General features: G+C 58.7%; 1 protein-coding gene across 1 annotated transcript in view; it reads left to right on the forward strand.

The window, feature by feature from the left end:
* LOC140425665 (protein scribble homolog) overlaps positions 1-19846 on the forward strand; it is a gene marked incomplete at its 5' end in the record, with an annotated part of 1618068 nt that overhangs the window by 1320287 nt on the left and 277935 nt on the right. Inside the window, 1 exon segment of the mRNA XM_072510160.1 lies at positions 7208-7384. Within this exon segment, the coding sequence (XP_072366261.1) occupies positions 7208-7384 (177 nt within the window).

Raw genomic sequence — 19846 nt, forward strand, 5'->3', positions numbered from 1 at the left:
CACTTGTCAGCCCCGAGCCTGGGTATTGTCCAGGTCTTGCTGCATTTGGACAGGGACTGCTTCATTATCTGAGTAGTCGCGAATGGTGCTGAACATTGTGAAGTCATCCGCAAACATCCCCACTTCCGACCTATTGATGGAAGGGAGGTCATTGATGAAGCAGCTGAAGATGGTTGGGCCGAGGACACTACCCTGAGGAACTCCTGCAGTGATGTTCTGGAGCTGAGATCATTGACCTCCAACCATCACAACCATCTTCCTTTGTGCCGGGTCTGACTCCAACCAGCGGAGAGTTTCCCCCCTGATTCCCATTGACTCCAGTTTAGCTCGGGCTCCTCGGTGCCACACTCGGTCAAATGCTGCCTTGATGTCGAGGGCAGTCACTCTCACCTCACCTCTGGCATTCAGCTCTTTTGTCCATGTTTGAACCGAGGCTGTAATGAGGTCAGGAGCTGAGTGACCCTGGCGGGACCCAAACTGAGCATCCGTGAGCAGGTTATTGCTGAGTAAGTGCCGCTTGATAACACTGTTGATGACTCCTTCCAGCACTTTGCTGATGATGGTGAGTAGACTGATAGGGCGGTAATTGGCTGGGTTGGATTTGTCCTGTTTCTTGTGTACAGGACACACCTGGGTAATTTTCCACATTGCTAGGTAGATGCCAGTGTTGTAACTGTACTGGAACAGCTTGGCTAGGGGTGCAGCAAGTTCTGGATCACAAGTCTTCAGTACTATTGCCGGGATATTGTCAGGGCCTGTAGCCTTTGCAGTATCCAGCGCCTTTAGCTGTTTCTTGATATCACGTGGAGTGAATCGTATTGGCTGAAGAAATGGTAGTTATCATGGGGGATTTTAATCTACATGTCGATTGGTTTAACCAGGTCGGTCAAGGCAGCCTTGAGGAGGAGTTTATAGAATGTATCCGCGATAGTTTCTAGAACAGTATGTAATGGAACCTACGAGGGAACAAGCGGTCCTAGGTCTGGTCCTGTGTAATGAGACAGGATTGATTCATGATCTCATAGATTTTTCACAGTGCTCAGCAAAGGTTTATACCAACTAAAAGGAAGGACGGTAGAAAGAGCGAAAATCGACCGTGGATATCTAAGGGAATAAGGGAGAGTATCAAATTGAAGGAAAAAGCATACAAAGTGGCAAAAATTAGTGGGAGACTAGAGGACTGGGAAATCTTTAGGGGGCAACAGAAAGCTACTAAAAAAGCTATAAAGAAGAGTAAGATAGATTATGAGAGTAAACTTGCTCAGAATATAAAAACAGATAGTAAAAGTTTCTACAAATATATAAAACAAAAAAGAGTGGCTCAGGTAAATATTGGTCCTTTAGAGGATGAGAAGGGAGATTTAATAATGGGAGAGGAGGAAATGGCTGAGGAACTGAACAGGTTTTTTGGGTCGATCTTCACAGTGGAAGGCACAAATAACATGCCAGTGACTGATAGAAATGAGGCTATGACAGGTGAGGACCTTGAGACAATTGTTATCACCAAGGATGTAGTGATGGGCAAGCTAATGGGGCTAAAGGTAGACAAGTCTCCTGGACCTGATGGAATGCATCCCAGAGTGCTAAGAGAGATGCTTAGGGAAATTGCAAATGCACAGTGATAATTTGCCAAAATTCACTAGACTCTGGGGTGGTCCCGGCGGATTGGAAATTAGCAAACGTGACACCACTGTTTAAAAAGGAGGTAGGCAGAAAGCGGGTAATTATAGGCCAGTGAGCTTAACTTCGGTTGTAGGGAAAATGCTGGAATCTATCATCAAGGAAGAAATAGCGAGGCATCTGGATGGAAATTGTCCCATTGGGCAGACGCAGCATGGGTTCATAAAGGGCAGGTCGTGCTAACTAATTTAGTGGAATTGTTTGAGGACATTACCAGTGTGGTCGATAACGGGGAGCCAATGGATGTTGTATATCTGGATTTCCAGAAAGCCTTTGACAAGGTGCCACACAAAAGGTTGCTGCATAAGATAAAGATGCATGGCATTAAGGGTAAAGTAGTAGCATGGATAGAGGATTGGTTAATTTATAGAAAGCAAAGAGTGGGGATTAATGGGTGTTTCTCTGGTTGGCAATCAGTAGCTAGTGGTGTCCCTCAGGGATCACTGTCGGGCCCACAATTGTTCACAATTTACATAGATGATTTGGAGTTGGGGACCAAAGGCAATGTGACCAAGTTTGCAGACAACACTAAGGTAAGTGGTAAAGCAAAATGTGCAGAGGATACTGGAAGTCTGCAGAGGGATTTGGATAGGCTAAGTGAATGGGCTAGGGTCTGGCAGATGGAATACAATGTTGACAAATGTGAGGTTATCCATTTTGATAGGAATAACAGCAAAAGGGATTATTATTTAAATGATAAAATATTAAAACATGCTGCTGTGCAGAGAGATCTGGGTGTGCTAGTGCATGAGTCGCAAAAAATTGGTTTACAGGTGCAACAGGTGAATAAGAAGGCGAATGGAATTTTGTCCTTCATTGCTAGAGGGATGGAGTTGAAGACTAGGGAGGTTCTGCTGCAATTGTATAAGGTGTTAGTGAGGCCACACCTGGAGTATTGTGTTCAGTTTTGGTCTCCTTACTTGAGAAAGGACGTACTGACGCTGGAGGGTGTGCTGAGGAGATTCACTAGGTTAATCCCAGAGCTGAATGGGTTGAATTACGAGGAGAGGTTGAGTAGACTGGGACTGTACTCGTTGGAATTTAGAGGGATGCGGGGAATCTTATAGAAACATATAAAATTATGAAGGGAATAGATAGGATAGATGCGGGCAGGTTGTTTCCACTGGCGGGTGAAAGCAGAACTAGGGGGCATAGCCTCAAAATAAGGGGAAGTAGATTTAGGACTGAGTTTAGGAGGAACTTCTTCACCCAAAGGGTTGTGATTCTATGGAATTCCTTGCCCAGTGAAGTAGTAGAGGCTCCTTCATTAAATGTTTTTAAGATAAAGATAGATAGTTTTTTGAAGAATAAAGGGATTAAGGGTTATGGTGTTCGGGCCGGAAAGTGGAGCTGAGTCCACAAAAGATCAGCCATGATCTCATTGAATGGCGGAGCAGGCTCGAGGGTCCAGATGGCCGACTCCTGCTCCTAGTTCTTACGTTCTTATGTGTTGTAGCTTCACCAGGTCAACACCTCATTTTTCGGTCTGCCTGATGTTGCTCCCGGCTCTCCTGCACTCGCCATTGAACCAGGGTTGGTCCCCTGGCTGGGTGGTAATGGGGGAGTGGGGGATAGGCCGGGCCAGGAGGTTACAGATTGGGGTTGATACAATTCTGCTGCTGCTGATGGCTCACAGCATCATGGATGCCCAGTCTTGAGATGCTCGATCTGTTCGAAGTTTATCCCATTTAGCACGGGGGTAATGCCACACAACACGATGGAGGGTATCCTCAATGTGAAGGCGGAACATTGTCTCCACAAGGACTGTGCGCTGGTCTCTGCTACCGACACTGTCAGGGACAGATGCATCTGCGGCAGGCAGGTTGGTGAGGATGGGGTTCAGTATGTTTTTCCCTCTTGTTGGTTCCCTCACCACCTGCTGCAGTCCCAGTCTGGCAGCGATGTCCTTTAGGACCCGGCCAGCTGGGTCTGTGGTGGTATCACTGAGCCTCTCTTGGTGATGACATTGAAGTCCCCCCACCCAGAGTGCATTCTGTGCCCTCGCCACCCTCAGTGCTTCCTCCGAGTGGTGTTCAACATGGAGGAGAACTGATTCATCAGCTAATGGTGACCGGTGCGTGGTAATCAGCAGGAGGTTTCCTTGCCCATGTTTAACCTGAAACCAGGAGACTTCATGGGGTCCAGAGTCGATGTTGAGGACTCCCAGGGCAACTCGCTCCCGACTGTATCCCACTGTGCCCCCCGCCAGCTCTGCTGGGTCAGTCCTGTATCCCACTGTGCCCCCCGCCAGCTCTGCTGGGTCTGTCCTGCCGGTGAGACATTGGTGTCTAGGACATTGTCTGTAAGGTATACGTACATACTGTGAGTATGACTATGTCAGGCTGTTCCTGGACCAGAAGACATAGGAGCAGAATTAGGCCACTCGGCCCATCGAGTCTGCTCCGCCATTCAGTCTTGGCTGATATTTTCTCATCCCCATTCTCCTGCCTTCTCCCCATAACCCCTGACCCCCTTATTAATCAAGAACCTACCTATCTCTGTCTTAAAGACACTCAGTGAATTGGCCTCCACAGCCTTCTGCGGCAAAGAGTTCCACAGATTCACCACCCTCTGGCTGAAGAAATTCCTCCTCATCTCTGTTTTAAAGGATCGTCCCTTTAGTCTGAGATGGTGTCCTCTGCTTCTAGTTTTTCCTCCCAGTGGAAACATCCTCTCCACGTCCACTCTACCCAGGCCTCGCAGTATCCTGTAAGTTTCAATAAGATCCCCTCTCATCCTTCTAAACTCCAACGAGTACAGACCCAGAGTCCTCAACCGTTCCTCAGACGACAAGTTCTTCATTCCAGGGATCATTCTTGTGAACTTCCTCTGGATCCTTACCAAGGCCAGCACATCCTTCCTTAGATACGGGGCCCAAAACTGCTCACAATACTCCAAATGGGGTCTGACCAGAGCCTTATACAGCCTGAGAAGTACATCCATGCTCTTGTATTCTAGCCCTCTCGACATGAACGCTAACATTGCATTTGCCTTCCTACCTGCCGACTGAACCTGCACGTTAACCTTAAGAGAATCGTGAACAAGGACTCCCAGGTCCCTTTGTGCTTCTGATTTCTGAAGCATTTTCCCATTTAGAAAATAGTCTATGCCTCCATTCCTCCTTCCAAAGTGCATAACCTCACACTTTTCCACATTGTATTCCCTCTGCCACTTCATTGCCCGCTCTCCTAGCCTGTCCAAGTCCTTCTGCAGCCCCCTTGCTTCCTCAATACTACCTGTCCCTCTACAGATCTTTGTATCATCTGCAAACTTAGAAACAGTGTCTTCAGTACCTTCTTCCAGATCATTAATGTATATTGTGAAAAGTTGTGGTCCCAGCACAGACCCCTGAGGCACACCACTAGTCACCGGCTGCCATCCTGAAAAAGACCCCTTTATCCCCACTCTCTGCCTTCTGCCAGTCAGCCAATCCTCTATCCATGCCAGAATCTTACCCTGAACACCATGGGCTCTTAACGTATTTAACAGTCTCCTATGCGGCACCTTGTGAAAGGCCTTCTGGAAATCTAAATAAATCACGTCCACTGGTTCTCCTTTGTCTAACTTCCTTGTTACCTCCTCAAAGAACTCTAACAGATTTGTCAGACATGACCTCCCCTTGACGAAGCCGTGCTGACTCAGTCCTATTTTACCATGCACTTCCAAGTACTCCGCGATCTCATCCTTAATAACAGACTCTAAAATCTTACAAATGACCGAAGTCAGGCTAACCGGCCTATAATTTCCCGTCTTCTGCCTCCCTCCCTTCTTAAACAGGGGTGTTACATTAGCCACCTTCCAGCTCTATGCCTCTCTCTTATCTTTTATATGTTGAAAAAACTCTTCCTATCTTCTTTTATATTACTAACTAGCTTGCACTCATATTTCATCTTCTCCCCCCCTTGATGCTTTTTGAGTTGTCCTCTGTGTAATGATACATATATATGGACATGTAACGGGTTGATTATTACATCTCAGTGTAACACAACTAGAGGGCAGCACTAGATCCCATTATAAATATGAGAACTCAAAGGATCTTGGGTCTCTTCCAACCAGGAGTGACTAGGCAGCAGAGTGTTAGAGAGATAGATCACAGCATAGTTTAGCACATGTAGTTTAAATTAGTTCATACTTTAATATAGATTACTTGATTACTAGTTATACTTCTGTGGAATGTGCAAACCCAATATTAATCAATTCGTTATTCAATAAATCACTCAGTTAAAGATTGGTTGTTTCTTCAGAATCACATCATCAGACCATTCTGGATTAAAAAGCAAACAGAAACAATATATTACCAAAGAGTAATGTTACATTCTGCTCGCTTTTAAAGGCTTCCCAATCCTCTGGTTTCCCACTAATGCTCGCCACTTTGTATGCTTTTTCTTTAGTTTTATGCTGTTCTTGACATCCCTCATCAGCCATGGATGCCTTGTCCTCCCCTTAGCATGTTTCCTCCTCCTTGGGCTGAATTTCTGTTGTGCCTCCCGAATAACCCCCAAAAACACCTGCCATTGCTGTTCCACTGTCTTCCCTGCTCGGCTCCTTTTCCAATCAACTCTGGCCAGCTCCTCCCTCATGTCTTTGTAGTTCCCCTTATTGAATTGTAATACCGTTACATCTGATTGCAGCTTCTCCCTCAAACTGCAGGGTAAATTCTATCATATTGTGGTCACTGCTCTCTAAGTGTTCCTTCACCTTAAGTTCTCTAATCAAGTCTGCCTCATTACACATCACCAAATCCAGAATTGCCTGTTCCCTAGTAGGCTCTACCACAAGCTGCTCCAAAAAACCATCTCTTAGACATTCCACAAATTCCTTTTCTTGGGACCCATGTCATGTGAGAGTACCTTTAAGAAATGGATGTTTAAGCAATGTACCTTTAAGAAAACAGTGATGTCAGAGAGTGGGTGGAGCTGAGCTCAGTTCAGCCATTTTGAAATTTCAGTTTGGAAAAGTGCCTGGCTGTTTTACTGTGAGCTGCTTCAAAGGAGAAAGCCAGTTTGAGGCAGCAGCTTGTGTGTGTCTGTGTGTTTCCAGAGAGCTGCAGGAAGGAAAGCAAGGTGCTGGAGCTGAAGTCAACCAAGCTGATATATCTCTGCCATCAAACAGAAAATATATATATTCTGTGACCTGGTGTGTTACTGTTTTGAAGGTTTGAAGCCTTTTGGATGTTTGTAGGAACATTTTGAGGGATTATTTAGTGTTGTATTAGTTTCGGGGTTATCTTTGAAGTAAGGGGTGTTAAGAGATCCAATGTTTATTTAAAAGGTTAAGTTGAGTTCATGGAATAAGAATTGTTATGTGTTAAAAACCACGTGTCCATAATTGTAATCTCACACCTGGGGAACAAGCCGTGTGCTTCAAAAGCAACAATCCATTAAAGGGGGAGGTTGGCTGAACTCCATGATACATTTTGGGGTTCTGAAAACACCTCGCCCATAACACCCACTACCAACCTGATTTCATGTAAGGTGAGAGGGCTGGGCCCTGGCTTGCTGACCGATGATGTCTCTTCTCTCCGTAGGTTATTCGGGATGGGCTGGCAGCTCGCACCGGGCTACGGGTTGGAGACCGTATTTTGGAAGTGAATGGCATTGATCTTCGACATGCGACACACCAAGAGGCGGTGATGGCCCTGCTGTCTAACCAGCAGCAGATCCGGCTGCAGGTGCGCAGGGATCCTCCTCCCCCAGGAATGCAGGTAGGTCACGAGAGGAGCTCAGCCTTGACAAGCTGAGGAATATATAATAACCAATGGCGGTGCTGAGCTCAGGTCTCCCCGTCTCACCTCATCAGCCCTTGTGCTCCCTGGAAGCAGCGCTTGATCCATCCTGATGTTTTTAACTGTTCGATCTGGGAAATCTTTTCTGTACCCTCTCCAAAGCCTCCACATCCTTCTGGTATCAATCAATTTTATCACCGCCTCAAAAAACTGGATCAAGTTAGTGAGGCACGACCTCCCCTTCACAAACCAAGCTGTCTATCGCTAATCAGTCCATTTGTTTCCAAATGGGTATAAATCCTGTCCCTGAGAATTCTCTCCAATAATTTACCTACCCCGACGTGAGGCTCACCGGCCTATAGTTTCCTGGATTACCCCTGCTACCTTTTTTTTTGCAAAAATAAATTTAGAGTACCTAATTCATTTTTTCCAATTAAGGGGCAATTTAGCGCGGCCAATCCACCCGCCCTGCACATCTTTGGGTTGTGGGGGTGAAACCCACACAGACACAGGGAGAATGTGCAAACTCCACACGGACAGTCACCCAGAGCCAAGATCAAACCTGGGACCTCGGCGCCGTGAGGCAGCAGTGCTAACCACTGCGCCACTGTGCTGCCCTCCCTGCTACCTTTCTTAAACAGCGGTACCACATTAGCTATTCTCCAGTCCTCTGGGATCTCCCCTGTAGCCAATGAGGAGACAAAGATGTCAGTCAAGGCCCCAGCAATTTCCTCCCTTGTTTCCCTCAGGATTCTGGGGTAAATCCCATCCGGCCCAGGAGACTTATCCACCTTAATATCCTTTAAAAGACCCAATGCCACTAAAAAAATCCAATATGCCTGATAATTGTGTACAGCTGAGGTAGGTCTGCCCTCCGCCTTGTCTGCTCCAAAGAGATGGGGGATGGTGTGGGGGACATTATCTGTAAGGTATGATTCGGTGAGTACTACTGTGTCTGGCTGTAGATTGATGAGTCTGTGACACAGTTCCCTCAAGTTTGGTTAGGTCACATTCTCCGGATTCTATGGATTTCCCACAAGACCCAGATGTTAGTCAGGAGGACCTTACAGGGCCGACAAGGTTCGCTTTTGCGTTCTTTCCAGTGGCTACGTGGATTCGGAGTGGTCAGTCTGGTTTCATTCCATGTGACACGACTGCGCTTGCTGGGCAGTTTCAGAGTCACCCACAATGCTGTTGGTCTGGACCCCCATGTCGGCCAGACCAGGTAAGGACGGTAGATTTCCTTCCCTCAGGATTGGAGTGAAGCAGATGGGATTTTAATATAGTCAGCAGTGGCTGAGTTTGACTAGCTTTCTGATTCCAGGTTCATGAATTGAATTTAAATTTCACCAGCTGCTGTACGGGATTTGAACCCGAGTATTAGCCAAGGTTTCTGGATTACTCTTCCAGTGATTTTACCATCAAGGCTCAGGAGGAGGCCATTCAACTCCTCAAGCCGTACTGGATCAGCACTGCGGGGCCGCACTGGATCAGCACTGCGGGGCCGCACTGGATCAGCACTGCTGGGCCGCCCTGGATCAGCACTGCTGGGCCGCCCTGGATCAGCACTGCGGGGCCGCCCTGGATCAGCACTGCGGGGCCGCCCTGGATCAGCACTGCTGGGCCGCACTGGATCAGCACTGCGGGGCCGCCCTGGATCAGCACTGCTGGGCCGCCCTGGATCAGCACTGCTGGGCCGCACTGGATCAGCACTGCTGGGCCGCCCTGGATCAGCACTGCTGGGCCGCCCTGGATCAGCACTGCGGGGCCGCCCTGGATCAGCACTGCGGGGCCGCACTGGATCAGCACTGCTGGGCCGCCCTGGATCAGCACTGCGGGGCCGCCCTGGATCAGCACTGCTGGGCCGCACTGGATCAGCACTGCTGGGCCGCACTGGATCAGCACTGCTGGGCCGCACTGGATCAGCACTGCTGGGCCGCACTGGATCAGCACTGCTGGGCCGCACTGGATCAGCACTGCTGGGCCGCACTCGATCAGCAGTGTGGGGCCGCACTGGATCAGCACTGTGGGGCCGCACTGGATCAGCACTGCTGGGCCGCACTGGATCAGCACTGCTGGGCCGCACTGCATCAGCACTGCGGGGCCGCACTGGATCAGCACTGCTGGGCCGCACTGGATCAGCACTGCTGGGCCGCACTGGATCAGCACTGCGGGGCCGCCCTGGATCAGCACTGCTGGGCCGCCCTGGATCAGCACTGCTGGGCCGCCCTGGATCAGCACTGCTGGGCCGCACTGCATCAGCACTGCGGGGCCGCCCTGGATCAGCACTGCGGGGCCGCCCTGGATCAGCACAGCGGGGCCGCCCTGGATCAGCACTGCTGGGCCGCACTGCATCAGCACTGCGGGGCCGCCCTGGATCAGCACTGCGGGGCCGCCCTGGATCAGCACTGCGGGGCCGCACTGGATCAGCACTGCGGGGCCGCCCTGGATCAGCACTGCTGGGCCGCCCTGGATCAGCACTGCTGGGCCGCCCTGGATCAGCACTGCGGGGCCGCCCTGGATCAGCACTGCGGGGCCGCCCTGGATCAGCACTGCTGGGCCGCACTGGATCAGCACTGCTGGGCCGCACTGCATCAGCACTGCGGGGCCGCCCTGGATCAGCACTGCGGGGCCGCACTGGATCAGCACTGCGGGGCCGCACTGGATCAGCACTGCTGGGCCGCACTGCATCAGCACTGCGGGGCCGCCCTGGATCAGCACTGCGGGGCCGCACTGGATCAGCACTGCTGGGCCGCACTGCATCAGCACTGCGGGGCCGCCCTGGATCAGCACTGCTGGGCCGCACTGGATCAGCACTGCGGGGCCGCCCTGGATCAGCACTGCTGGGCCGCACTGGATCAGCACTGCGGGGCCGCCCTGGATCAGCACTGCGGGGCCGCCCTGGATCAGCACTGCTGGGCCGCCCTGGATCAGCACTGCTGGGCCGCACTGCATCAGCACTGCGGGGCCGCCCTGGATCAGCACTGCTGGGCCGCCCTGGATCAGCACTGCGGGGCCGCCCTGGATCAGCACTGCTGGGCCGCACTGGATCAGCACTGCTGGGCCGCACTGCATCAGCACTGCGGGGCCGCCCTGGATCAGCACTGCTGGGCCGCCCTGGATCAGCACTGCGGGGCCGCCCTGGATCAGCACTGCTGGGCCGCCCTGGATCAGCACTGCTGGGCCGCACTGGATCAGCACTGCTGGGCCGCACTGCATCAGCACTGCGGGGCCGCACTGGATCAGCACTGCGGGGCCGCACTGGATCAGCACTGCTGGGCCGCACTGGATCAGCACTGCTGGGCCGCACTGGATCAGCACTGCTGGGCCGCACTGGATCAGCACTGCTGGGCCGCACTGGATCAGCACTGCGGGGCCGCCCTGGATCAGCACTGCTGGGCCGCCCTGGATCAGCACTGCGGGGCCGCCCTGGATCAGCACTGCTGGGCCGCACTGGATCAGCACTGCGGGGCCGCACTGGATCAGCACTGCTGGGCCGCACTGCATCAGCACTGCGGGGCCGCCCTGGATCAGCACTGCTGGGCCGCCCTGGATCAGCACTGCGGGGCCGCACTGGATCAGCACTGCTGGGCCGCACTGGATCAGCACTGCTGGGCCGCACTGCATCAGCACTGCGGGGCCGCCCTGGATCAGCACTGCTGGGCCGCACTGGATCAGCACTGCGGGGCCGCCCTGGATCAGCACTGCGGGGCCGCACTGGATCAGCACTGCTGGGCCGCACTGGATCAGCACTGCTGGGCCGCCCTGGATCAGCACTGCGGGGCCGCCCTGGATCAGCACTGCGGGGCCGCCCTGGATCAGCACTGCTGGGCCGCCCTGGATCAGCACTGCTGGGCCGTCCTGGATCAGCACTGCGGGGCCGCCCTGGATCAGCACTGCTGGGCCGCACTGGATCCGCACTGCTGGGCCGCACTGGATCAGCACTGCTGGGCCGCACTGGATCAGCACTGCTGGGCCGCACTGGATCAGCACTGCTGGGCCGCACTGGATCAGCACTGCTGGGCCGCACTGGATCAGCACTGCTGGGCCGCACTGGATCAGCAGTGTGGGGCCGCACTGGATCAGCACTGTGGGGCCGCACTGGATCAGCACTGCTGGGCCGCACTGGATCAGCACTGCTGGGCCGCACTGGATCAGCACTGCTGGGCCGCACTGCATCAGCACTGCGGGGCCGCACTGGATCAGCACTGCGGGGCCGCACTGGATCAGCACTGCTGGGCCGCACTGGATCAGCACTGCTGGGCCGCACTGGATCAGCACTGCTGGGCCGCTCTGGATCAGCACTGCTGGGCCGCACTGGATCAGCACTGCTGGGCCGCACTGGATCAGCACTGCTGGGCCGCACTGGATCAGCAGGACTGGGAAACACGGGGAGGGCAGGACTGGGAGACACGGGGAGGACAGGGCAGGACTGGGAGACATGGGGAGGACAGGGCAGGACTGGGAGACACGGGAGGACTGGGAGACACGGGGAGGACAGGGCAGGACTGGGAGACACGGAGAGGACAGGGCAGGACTGGGAGACACGGGGAGGACAGGGCAGGACTGGGAGACACGGGGAGGACAGGGCAGGACTGGGAGACACGGGGAGGACTGGGAGACACGGGGAGGACAGGGCAGGACTGGGAGACACGGGGAGGACAGGGCAGGACTGGGAGACACGGGGAGGACAGGGCAGGACTGGGAGACACGGGGAAGACAGGGCAGGACTGGGAGGACAGGGCAGGACTGGGAGACACGGGGAGGACAGGGCAGGACTGGGAGACACGGGGAGGACAGGGCAGGACTGGGAGACATGGGGAGGACGGCAGGACTGGGGGACACGGGGAGGACAGGGCAGGACTGGGAGACACGGGGAGGACAGGGCAGGACTGGGAGACACGGGGAGGACAGGGCAGGACTGGGAGGCACGGGGAGGACAGGGCAGGACTGGGAGACACGGGGATGACAGGGCAGGATTGGGAGACACGGGGAGGACAGGGCAGGACTGGGAGACACGGGGAGGACAGGGAGACACGGGGAGGACTGGGCAGGACTGGGAGACACGGGGAGGACAGGGCAGGACTGGGAGACACGGGAGGACAGGGCAGGACTGGGAGACACGGGGAGGACAGGGCAGGACTGGGAGACACGGGGAGGACTGGGAGACACGGGGAGGACTGGGAGACACGGGGAGGACAGGGCAGGACTGGGAGACACGGGGAGGACTGGGAGACACGGGAGGACAGGGCAGGACTGGGAGACACGGGGAAGACAGGGCAGGACTGGGAGACATGGGGAGGACTGGGGGACACGGGAGGACAGGGCAGGACTGGGAGACACGGGGAGGACAGGGCAGGACGGGGAGACACGGGGAGGACAGGGCAGGACTGGGAGGACAGGGCAGGACTGGGAGACACGGGGAGGACAGGGCAGGACTGGGAGACACGGGGAAGACAGGGCAGGACTGGGAGACACGGGGAGGACAGGGCAGGACTGGGAGACACGGGGAGGACAGGGCAGGACTTGGAGACACGGGGAGGACTGGGAGACACGGGGAGGACTGGGAGACACGGGGAAGACAGGGCAGGACTTGGAGACACGGGGAGGACTGGGAGACACGGGGAGGACTGGGAGACACGGGGAAGACAGGGCAGGACTGGGAGACACTGGGGGGACAGGGCAGGACTGGGAGGACAGGGCAGGACTGGGAGGCACGGGGAGGACAGGGCAGGACTGGGAGACACGGGAGGACTGGGAGACACTGGGAGGACAGGGCAGGACTGGGAGACACGGGGAGGACAGGGCAGGACTGGGAGACACGGGGAGGACAGGGCAGCACTGGGAGACACGGGGAGTACAGGGCAGGACTGGGAGACACTGGGAGGACAGGGCAGGACTGGGAGACACGGGGAGGACAGGGCAGGACTGGGAGACACGGGGAGGACAGGGCAGGACTGGGAGACACGGGGAGGATGGCAGGACTGGGAGACACAGGGAGGACAGGGCAGGACTGGGAGACACGGGGAGGACAGGGCAGGACTGGGAGACACAGGGAGGACAGGGCAGGACTGGGAGACACGGGGAGGACAGGGCAGGACTGGGAGACACGGGGAGGACAGGGCAGGACTGGGAGACATGGGGAGGACTGGGAGACACGGGGAGGACAGGGCAGGACTGGGAGACACGGGGAGGACAGGGCAGGACTGGGAGACACGGGGAGGACAGGGCAGGACTGGGAGACACTGGGAGGACAGGGCAGGACTGGGAGACATGGGGAGGACTGGGAGACATGGGGAGGACAGGGCAGGACTGGGAGACACGGGGAGGACAGGGCAGGACTGGGAGACACGGGGAGGACAGGGCAGGACTGGGAGACACGGGGAGGACAGGGCAGGACTGGGAGACACGGGGCGGACAGGGCAGGACTGGGAGACACGGGGAGGACAGGGCAGGACTGGGAGACACGGGGAGGACAGGGCAGGACTGGGAGACACGGGGAGGACTGGGAGACACGGGGAGGACAGGGCAGGACTGGGAGACACAGGGAGGACAGGGCAGGACTGGGAGACACGGGGAGGACAGGGCAGGACTGGGAGACACGGGGAGGACTGGGAGACACGGGGAGGACAGGGCAGGACTGGGAGACACGGGGAGGACTGGGAGACACGGGGAGGACAGGGCAGGACTGGGAGACACGGGGAGGACAGGGCAGGACTGGGAGACACGGGGAGGACAGGGCAGGACTGGGAGACACGGGGAGGACAGGGCAGGACTGGGAGACACGGGGAGGACAGGGCAGGACTTGGAGACACGGGGAGGACTGGGCAGGACTGGGAGACACTGGGAGGACAGGGCAGGACTGGGAGACACGGCGAGCACAGGGAGACACGGGGAGGACAGGGCAGGACTGGGAGACACGGGAGGACTGGGAGACACGGGGAGTACAGGGCAGGACTGGGAGACACGGGGAGGACAGGGCAGGACTGGGAGACACGGGGAGGACAGTGCAGGACTGGGAGACACGGGGAGGATGGCAGGACTGGGAGACACGGGGAGGACGGCAGGACTGGGAGACACGGGGAGGACAGGGCAGGACTGGGAGACACGGGGAGGACAGGGCAGGACTGGGAGACACGGGGAGGACAGGGCAGGACTGGGAGACACGGGAGGACTGGGAGACACGGGGAGGACAGGGCAGGACTGGGAGACACGGGGAGGACAGGGCAGGACTGGGAGACACGGGGAGGACAGGGCAGGACTTGGAGACACGGGGAGGTCAGGGCAGGACTGGGAGACACGGGGAGGACAGGGCAGGACTGGGAGACACGGGGAGGACAGGGCAGGACTGGGAGACACGGGGAGGACAGGGCAGGACTGGGAGACACGGGGAGGACAGGGAGACACGGGGAGGACAGGGCAGGACTGGGAGACACGGCGAGGACAGGGCAGGACTGGGAGACACGGGGAGGACTGGGAGACACGGGGAGGACAGGGCAGGACTGGGAGACACGGGGAGGACAGGGCAGGACTGGGAGACACGGGGAGGACTGGGAGACACGGGGAGGACAGGGCAGGACTGGGAGACACGGGGAGGACTGGGAGACACGGGGAGGACAGGGCAGGACTGGGAGACACGGGGAGGACTGGGAGACACGGGGAGGACAGGGCAGGACTGGGAGACACGGGGAGGACAGGGCAGGACTGGGAGACACTGGGAGGACAGGGCAGGACTGGGAGACACGGGAGGACTGGGAGACACGGGGAGGACTGGGAGACACGGGGAAGACAGGGCAGGACTGGGAGACACGGGGAGGACAGGGCAGGACTGGGAGACACGGGAGGACTGGGAGACACGGGGAGGACAGGGCAGGACTGGGAGACACGGGGAGGACAGGGCAGGACTGGGAGACACTGGGAGGACAGGGCAGGACTGGGAGACACTGGGAGGACAGGGCAGGACTGGGAGACACGGGAGGACTGGGTGACACGGGGAGGACAGGGCAGGACTGGGAGACACGGGGAGGACAGGGCAGGACTGGAGGACAGGGCAGGACTGGGAGACACGGGGCGGACAGGGCAGGACTGGGAGACACCGGGAGGACTGGGAGACACTGGGAGGACAGGGCAGGACTGGGAGACACGGGCAGGACAGGGCAGGACTGGGAGACATGGGGAGGACTGGGAGACACGGGGAGGACAGGGCAGGACTGGGAGACACGGGGAGGACAGGGCAGGACTGGGAGAGACGGGGAGGACAGGGCAGGACTGGGAGACATGGGGAGGACAGGGCAGGACTGGGAGACACGGGGAGGACAGGGCAGGACTTGGAGACACGGGGAGGACTGGGAGACACGGGGAAGACAGGGCAGGACTGGGAGACACGGGGAGGACAGGGCAGGACTGGGAGACACGGGAGGACTGGGAGACACGGGGAGGACAGGGCAGGACTGGGAGACACGGGGAGGACAGGGCAGGACTGGGAGACACTGGGAGGACAGGGCAGGACTGGGAGACACTGGGAGGACAGGGCAGGACTGGGAGACACGGGGAGGACAGGGCAGGACTGGGAGACACGGGGAGGACAGGGCAGGACTGGGAGACACGGGGAGGACAGGGCAGGACTGGGAGACACGGGAGGACAGGGCAGGACTGGGAGACACGGGGCGGACAGGGCAGGACTGGGAGACACGGGGAGGACTGGGAGACACGGGGAGGACAGGGCAGGACTGGGAGACACGGGCAGGACAGGGCAGGACTGGGAGACATGGGGAGGACTGGGAGACACGGGGAGGACAGGGCAGGACTGGGAGACACGGGGAGGACAGGGCAGGACTGGGAGAGACGGGGAGGACAGGGCAGGACTGGGAGACATGGGGAGGACAGGGCAGGACTGGGAGACACGGGGAGGACAGGGCAGGACTTGGAGACACGGGGAGGACTGGGAGACACGGGGAAGACAGGGCAGGACTGGGAGACACGGGGAGGACAGGGCAGGACTGGGAGACACGGGGAGGACAGGGCAGGACTGGGAGACACGGGGAGGACAGGGCAGGACTGGGAGACACGGGGAGGACAAGGCAGGACTGGGAGACACGGGGAGGATGGCAGGACTGGGAGACACAGGGAGGACAGGGCAGGACTGGGAGACACAGGGAGGACAGGGCAGGACTGGGAGACACAGGGAGGACAGGGCAGGACTGGGAGACACGGGGAGGACAGGGCAGGACTGGGAGACACGGGGAGGACAGGGCAGGACTGGGAGACATGGGGAGGACTGGGAGACACGGGGAGGACAGGGCAGGACTGGGAGACACGGGGAGGACAGGGCAGGACTGGGAGACACGGGGAGGACAGGGCAGGACTGGGAGACATGGGGAGGACTGGGAGACACGGGGAGGACAGGGCAGGACTGGGAGACACGGGGAGGACAGGGCAGGACTGGGAGACACGGGGAGGAGAGGGCAGGACTGGGAGACACGGGGAGGACAGGGCCGGACTGGGAGACACGGGGCGGACAGGGCAGGACTGGGAGACACGGGGAGGACAGGGCAGGACTGGGAGACACGGGGAGGACAGGGCAGGACTGGGAGACACGGGGAGGACTGGGAGACACTGGGAGGACAGGGCAGGACTGGGAGACACGGGGAGGACAGGGCAGGACTGGGAGACACGGGGAGGACTGGGAGACACGGGGAGGACAGGGCAGGACTGGGAGACACGGGGAGGACTGGGAGACACGGGGAGGACAGGGCAGGACTGGGAGACACGGGGAGGACAGGGCAGGACTGGGAGACACGGGGAGGACAGGGCAGGACTGGGAGACACTGGGAGGACAGGGCAGGACTGGGAGACACGGGGAGGACTGGGCAGGACTGGGAGACACGGGGAGGACAGGGCAGGACTGGGAGACACTGGGAGGACAGGGCAGGACTGGGAGACACGGCGAGGACAGGGAGACACGGGGAGGACAGGGCAGGACTGGGAGTCACGGGAGGACTGGGAGACACGGGGAGGACAGGGCAGGACTGGGAGACACGGGGAGGACAGGGCAGGACTGGGAGACACGGGGAGGACAGGGCAGGACTGGGAGACACGGGGAGGATGGCAGGACTGCGAGACACGGGGAGGACAGGGCAGGACTGGGAGACACGGGGAGGACAGGGTAGGACTGGGAGACACGGGGAGGACAGGGCAGGACTGGGAGACACGGGAGGACTGGGAGACACGGGGAGGACAGGTCAGGACTGGGAGACACTGGGAGGACAGGGCAGGACTGGGAGACACGGGGAGGACAGGGCAGGACTTGGAGACACGGGGAGGACAGGGCAGGACTGAGAGACACGGGGAGGACAGGGCAGGACTGGGAGACACGGGGAGGACAGGGCAGGACTGGGAGACACGGGGAGGACAGGGCAGGACTTGGAGACACGGGGAGGACAGGGCAGGACTGGGAGACACGGGGAGGACAGGGCAGGACTGGGAGACACGGGGAGGACAGGGCAGGACTGGGAGACACGGGAGGACTGGGAGACACGGGGAGGACAGGGCAGGACTGGGAGACACGGGGAGGACAGGGCAGGACTGGGAGACACGGGGAGGACAGGGCAGGACTGGGAGACACAGGGAGGACAGGGCAGGACTGGGAGACACGGGGAGGACAGGGCAGGACTGGGAGACACGGGGAGGACAGGGCAGGACTGGGAGACACGGGGAGGACTGGGAGACACGGGGAGGACAGGGCAGGACTGGGAGACACGGGGAGGACAGGGCAGGACTGGGAGACACTGGGAGGACAGGGCAGGACTGGGAGACATGGGGAGGACTGGGAGACACGGGGAGGACAGGGCAGGACTGGGAGACACGGGGAGGACAGGGCAGGACTGGGAGACACGGGGAGGACAGGGCAGGACTGGGAGACACTGGGAGGACTGGGAGACACGGGGAGGACAGGGCAGGACTGGGAGACACGGGGAGGACAGGGCAGGACTGGGAGACACGGGGAGGACAGGGCAGGACTGGGAGACACGGGGAGGACAGGGCAGGACTGGGAGACACGGGGAGGACAGGGAGACACTGGGAGGACAGGGCAGGACTGGGAGACACGGCGAGGACAGGGCAGGACTGGGAGACACGGGGAAGACAGGTCAGGACTGGGAGGACAGGGCAGGACTGGGAGACATGGGGAGGACAGGGAGACACGGGGAGGATGGCAGGACTGGAAGACACAGGGAGGACAGGGCAGGACTGGGAGACATGGGGAGGACAGGGCAGGACTGGGAGACACGGGGAGGACAGGGCAGGACTGGGAGACACTGGGAGGACAGGGCAGGACTGGGAGACATGGGGAGGACAGGGCAGGACTGGGAGACACGGGGAGGACAGGGCAGGACTGGGAGGACAGGGCAGGACTGGGAGACACGGGAGGACTGGGAGACACGGGAGGACTGGGAGACACGGGGAGAACAGGGCAGGACTGGGAGACACTGGGAGGACAGGGCAGGACTGGGAGACACGGGGAGGACAGGGCAGGACTGGGAGACACGGGGAGGACAGGGCAGGACTGGGAGACACGGGGAGGACAGGGAGACACGGGGAGGACAGGGCAGGACTGGGAGACACGGCGAGGACAGGGCAGGACTGGGAGACACGGGGAGGACTGGGAGACACGGGGAGGACAGGGCAGGACTGGGAGACACGGGGAGGACAGGGCAGGACTGGGAGACACGGGGAGGACTGGGAGACACGGGGAGGACAGGGCAGGACTGGGAGACACGGGGAGGACTGGGAGACACGGGGAGGACAGGGCAGGACTGGGAGACACGGGGAGGACTGGGAGACACGGGGAGGACAGGGCAGGACTGGGAGACACGGGGAGGACAGGGCAGGACTGGGAGACACTGGGAGGACAGGGCAGGACTGGGAGACACGGGAGGACTGGGAGACACGGGGAGGACTGGGAGACACGGGGAAGACAGGGCAGGACTGGGAGACACGGGGAGGACAGGGCAGGACTGGGAGACACGGGAGGACTGGGATACACGGGGAGGACAGGGCAGGACTGGGAGACACGGGGAGGACAGGGCAGGACTGGGAGACACTGGGAGGACAGGGCAGGACTGGGAGACACTGGGAGGACAGGGCAGGACTGGGAGACACGGGAGGACTGGGAGACACGGGGAGGACAGGGCAGGACTGGGAGACACGGGGAGGACAGGGCAGGACTGGGAGACACGGGAGGACAGGGCAGGACTGGGAGACACGGGGCGGACAGGGCAGGACTGGGAGACACGGGGAGGACTGGGAGACACGGGGAGGACTGGGAGACACGGGGAGGACTGGGAGACACGGGGAGGACAGGGCAGGACTGGGAGACACGGGGAGGACAGGGCAGGACTGGGAGACATGGGGAGGACTGGGAGACACGGGCAGGACAGGGCA

The sequence above is a fragment of the Scyliorhinus torazame genome, chromosome 6, assembly GCF_047496885.1.
Source record: "Scyliorhinus torazame isolate Kashiwa2021f chromosome 6, sScyTor2.1, whole genome shotgun sequence".
Lineage (NCBI taxonomy): Eukaryota > Metazoa > Chordata > Chondrichthyes > Carcharhiniformes > Scyliorhinidae > Scyliorhinus > Scyliorhinus torazame.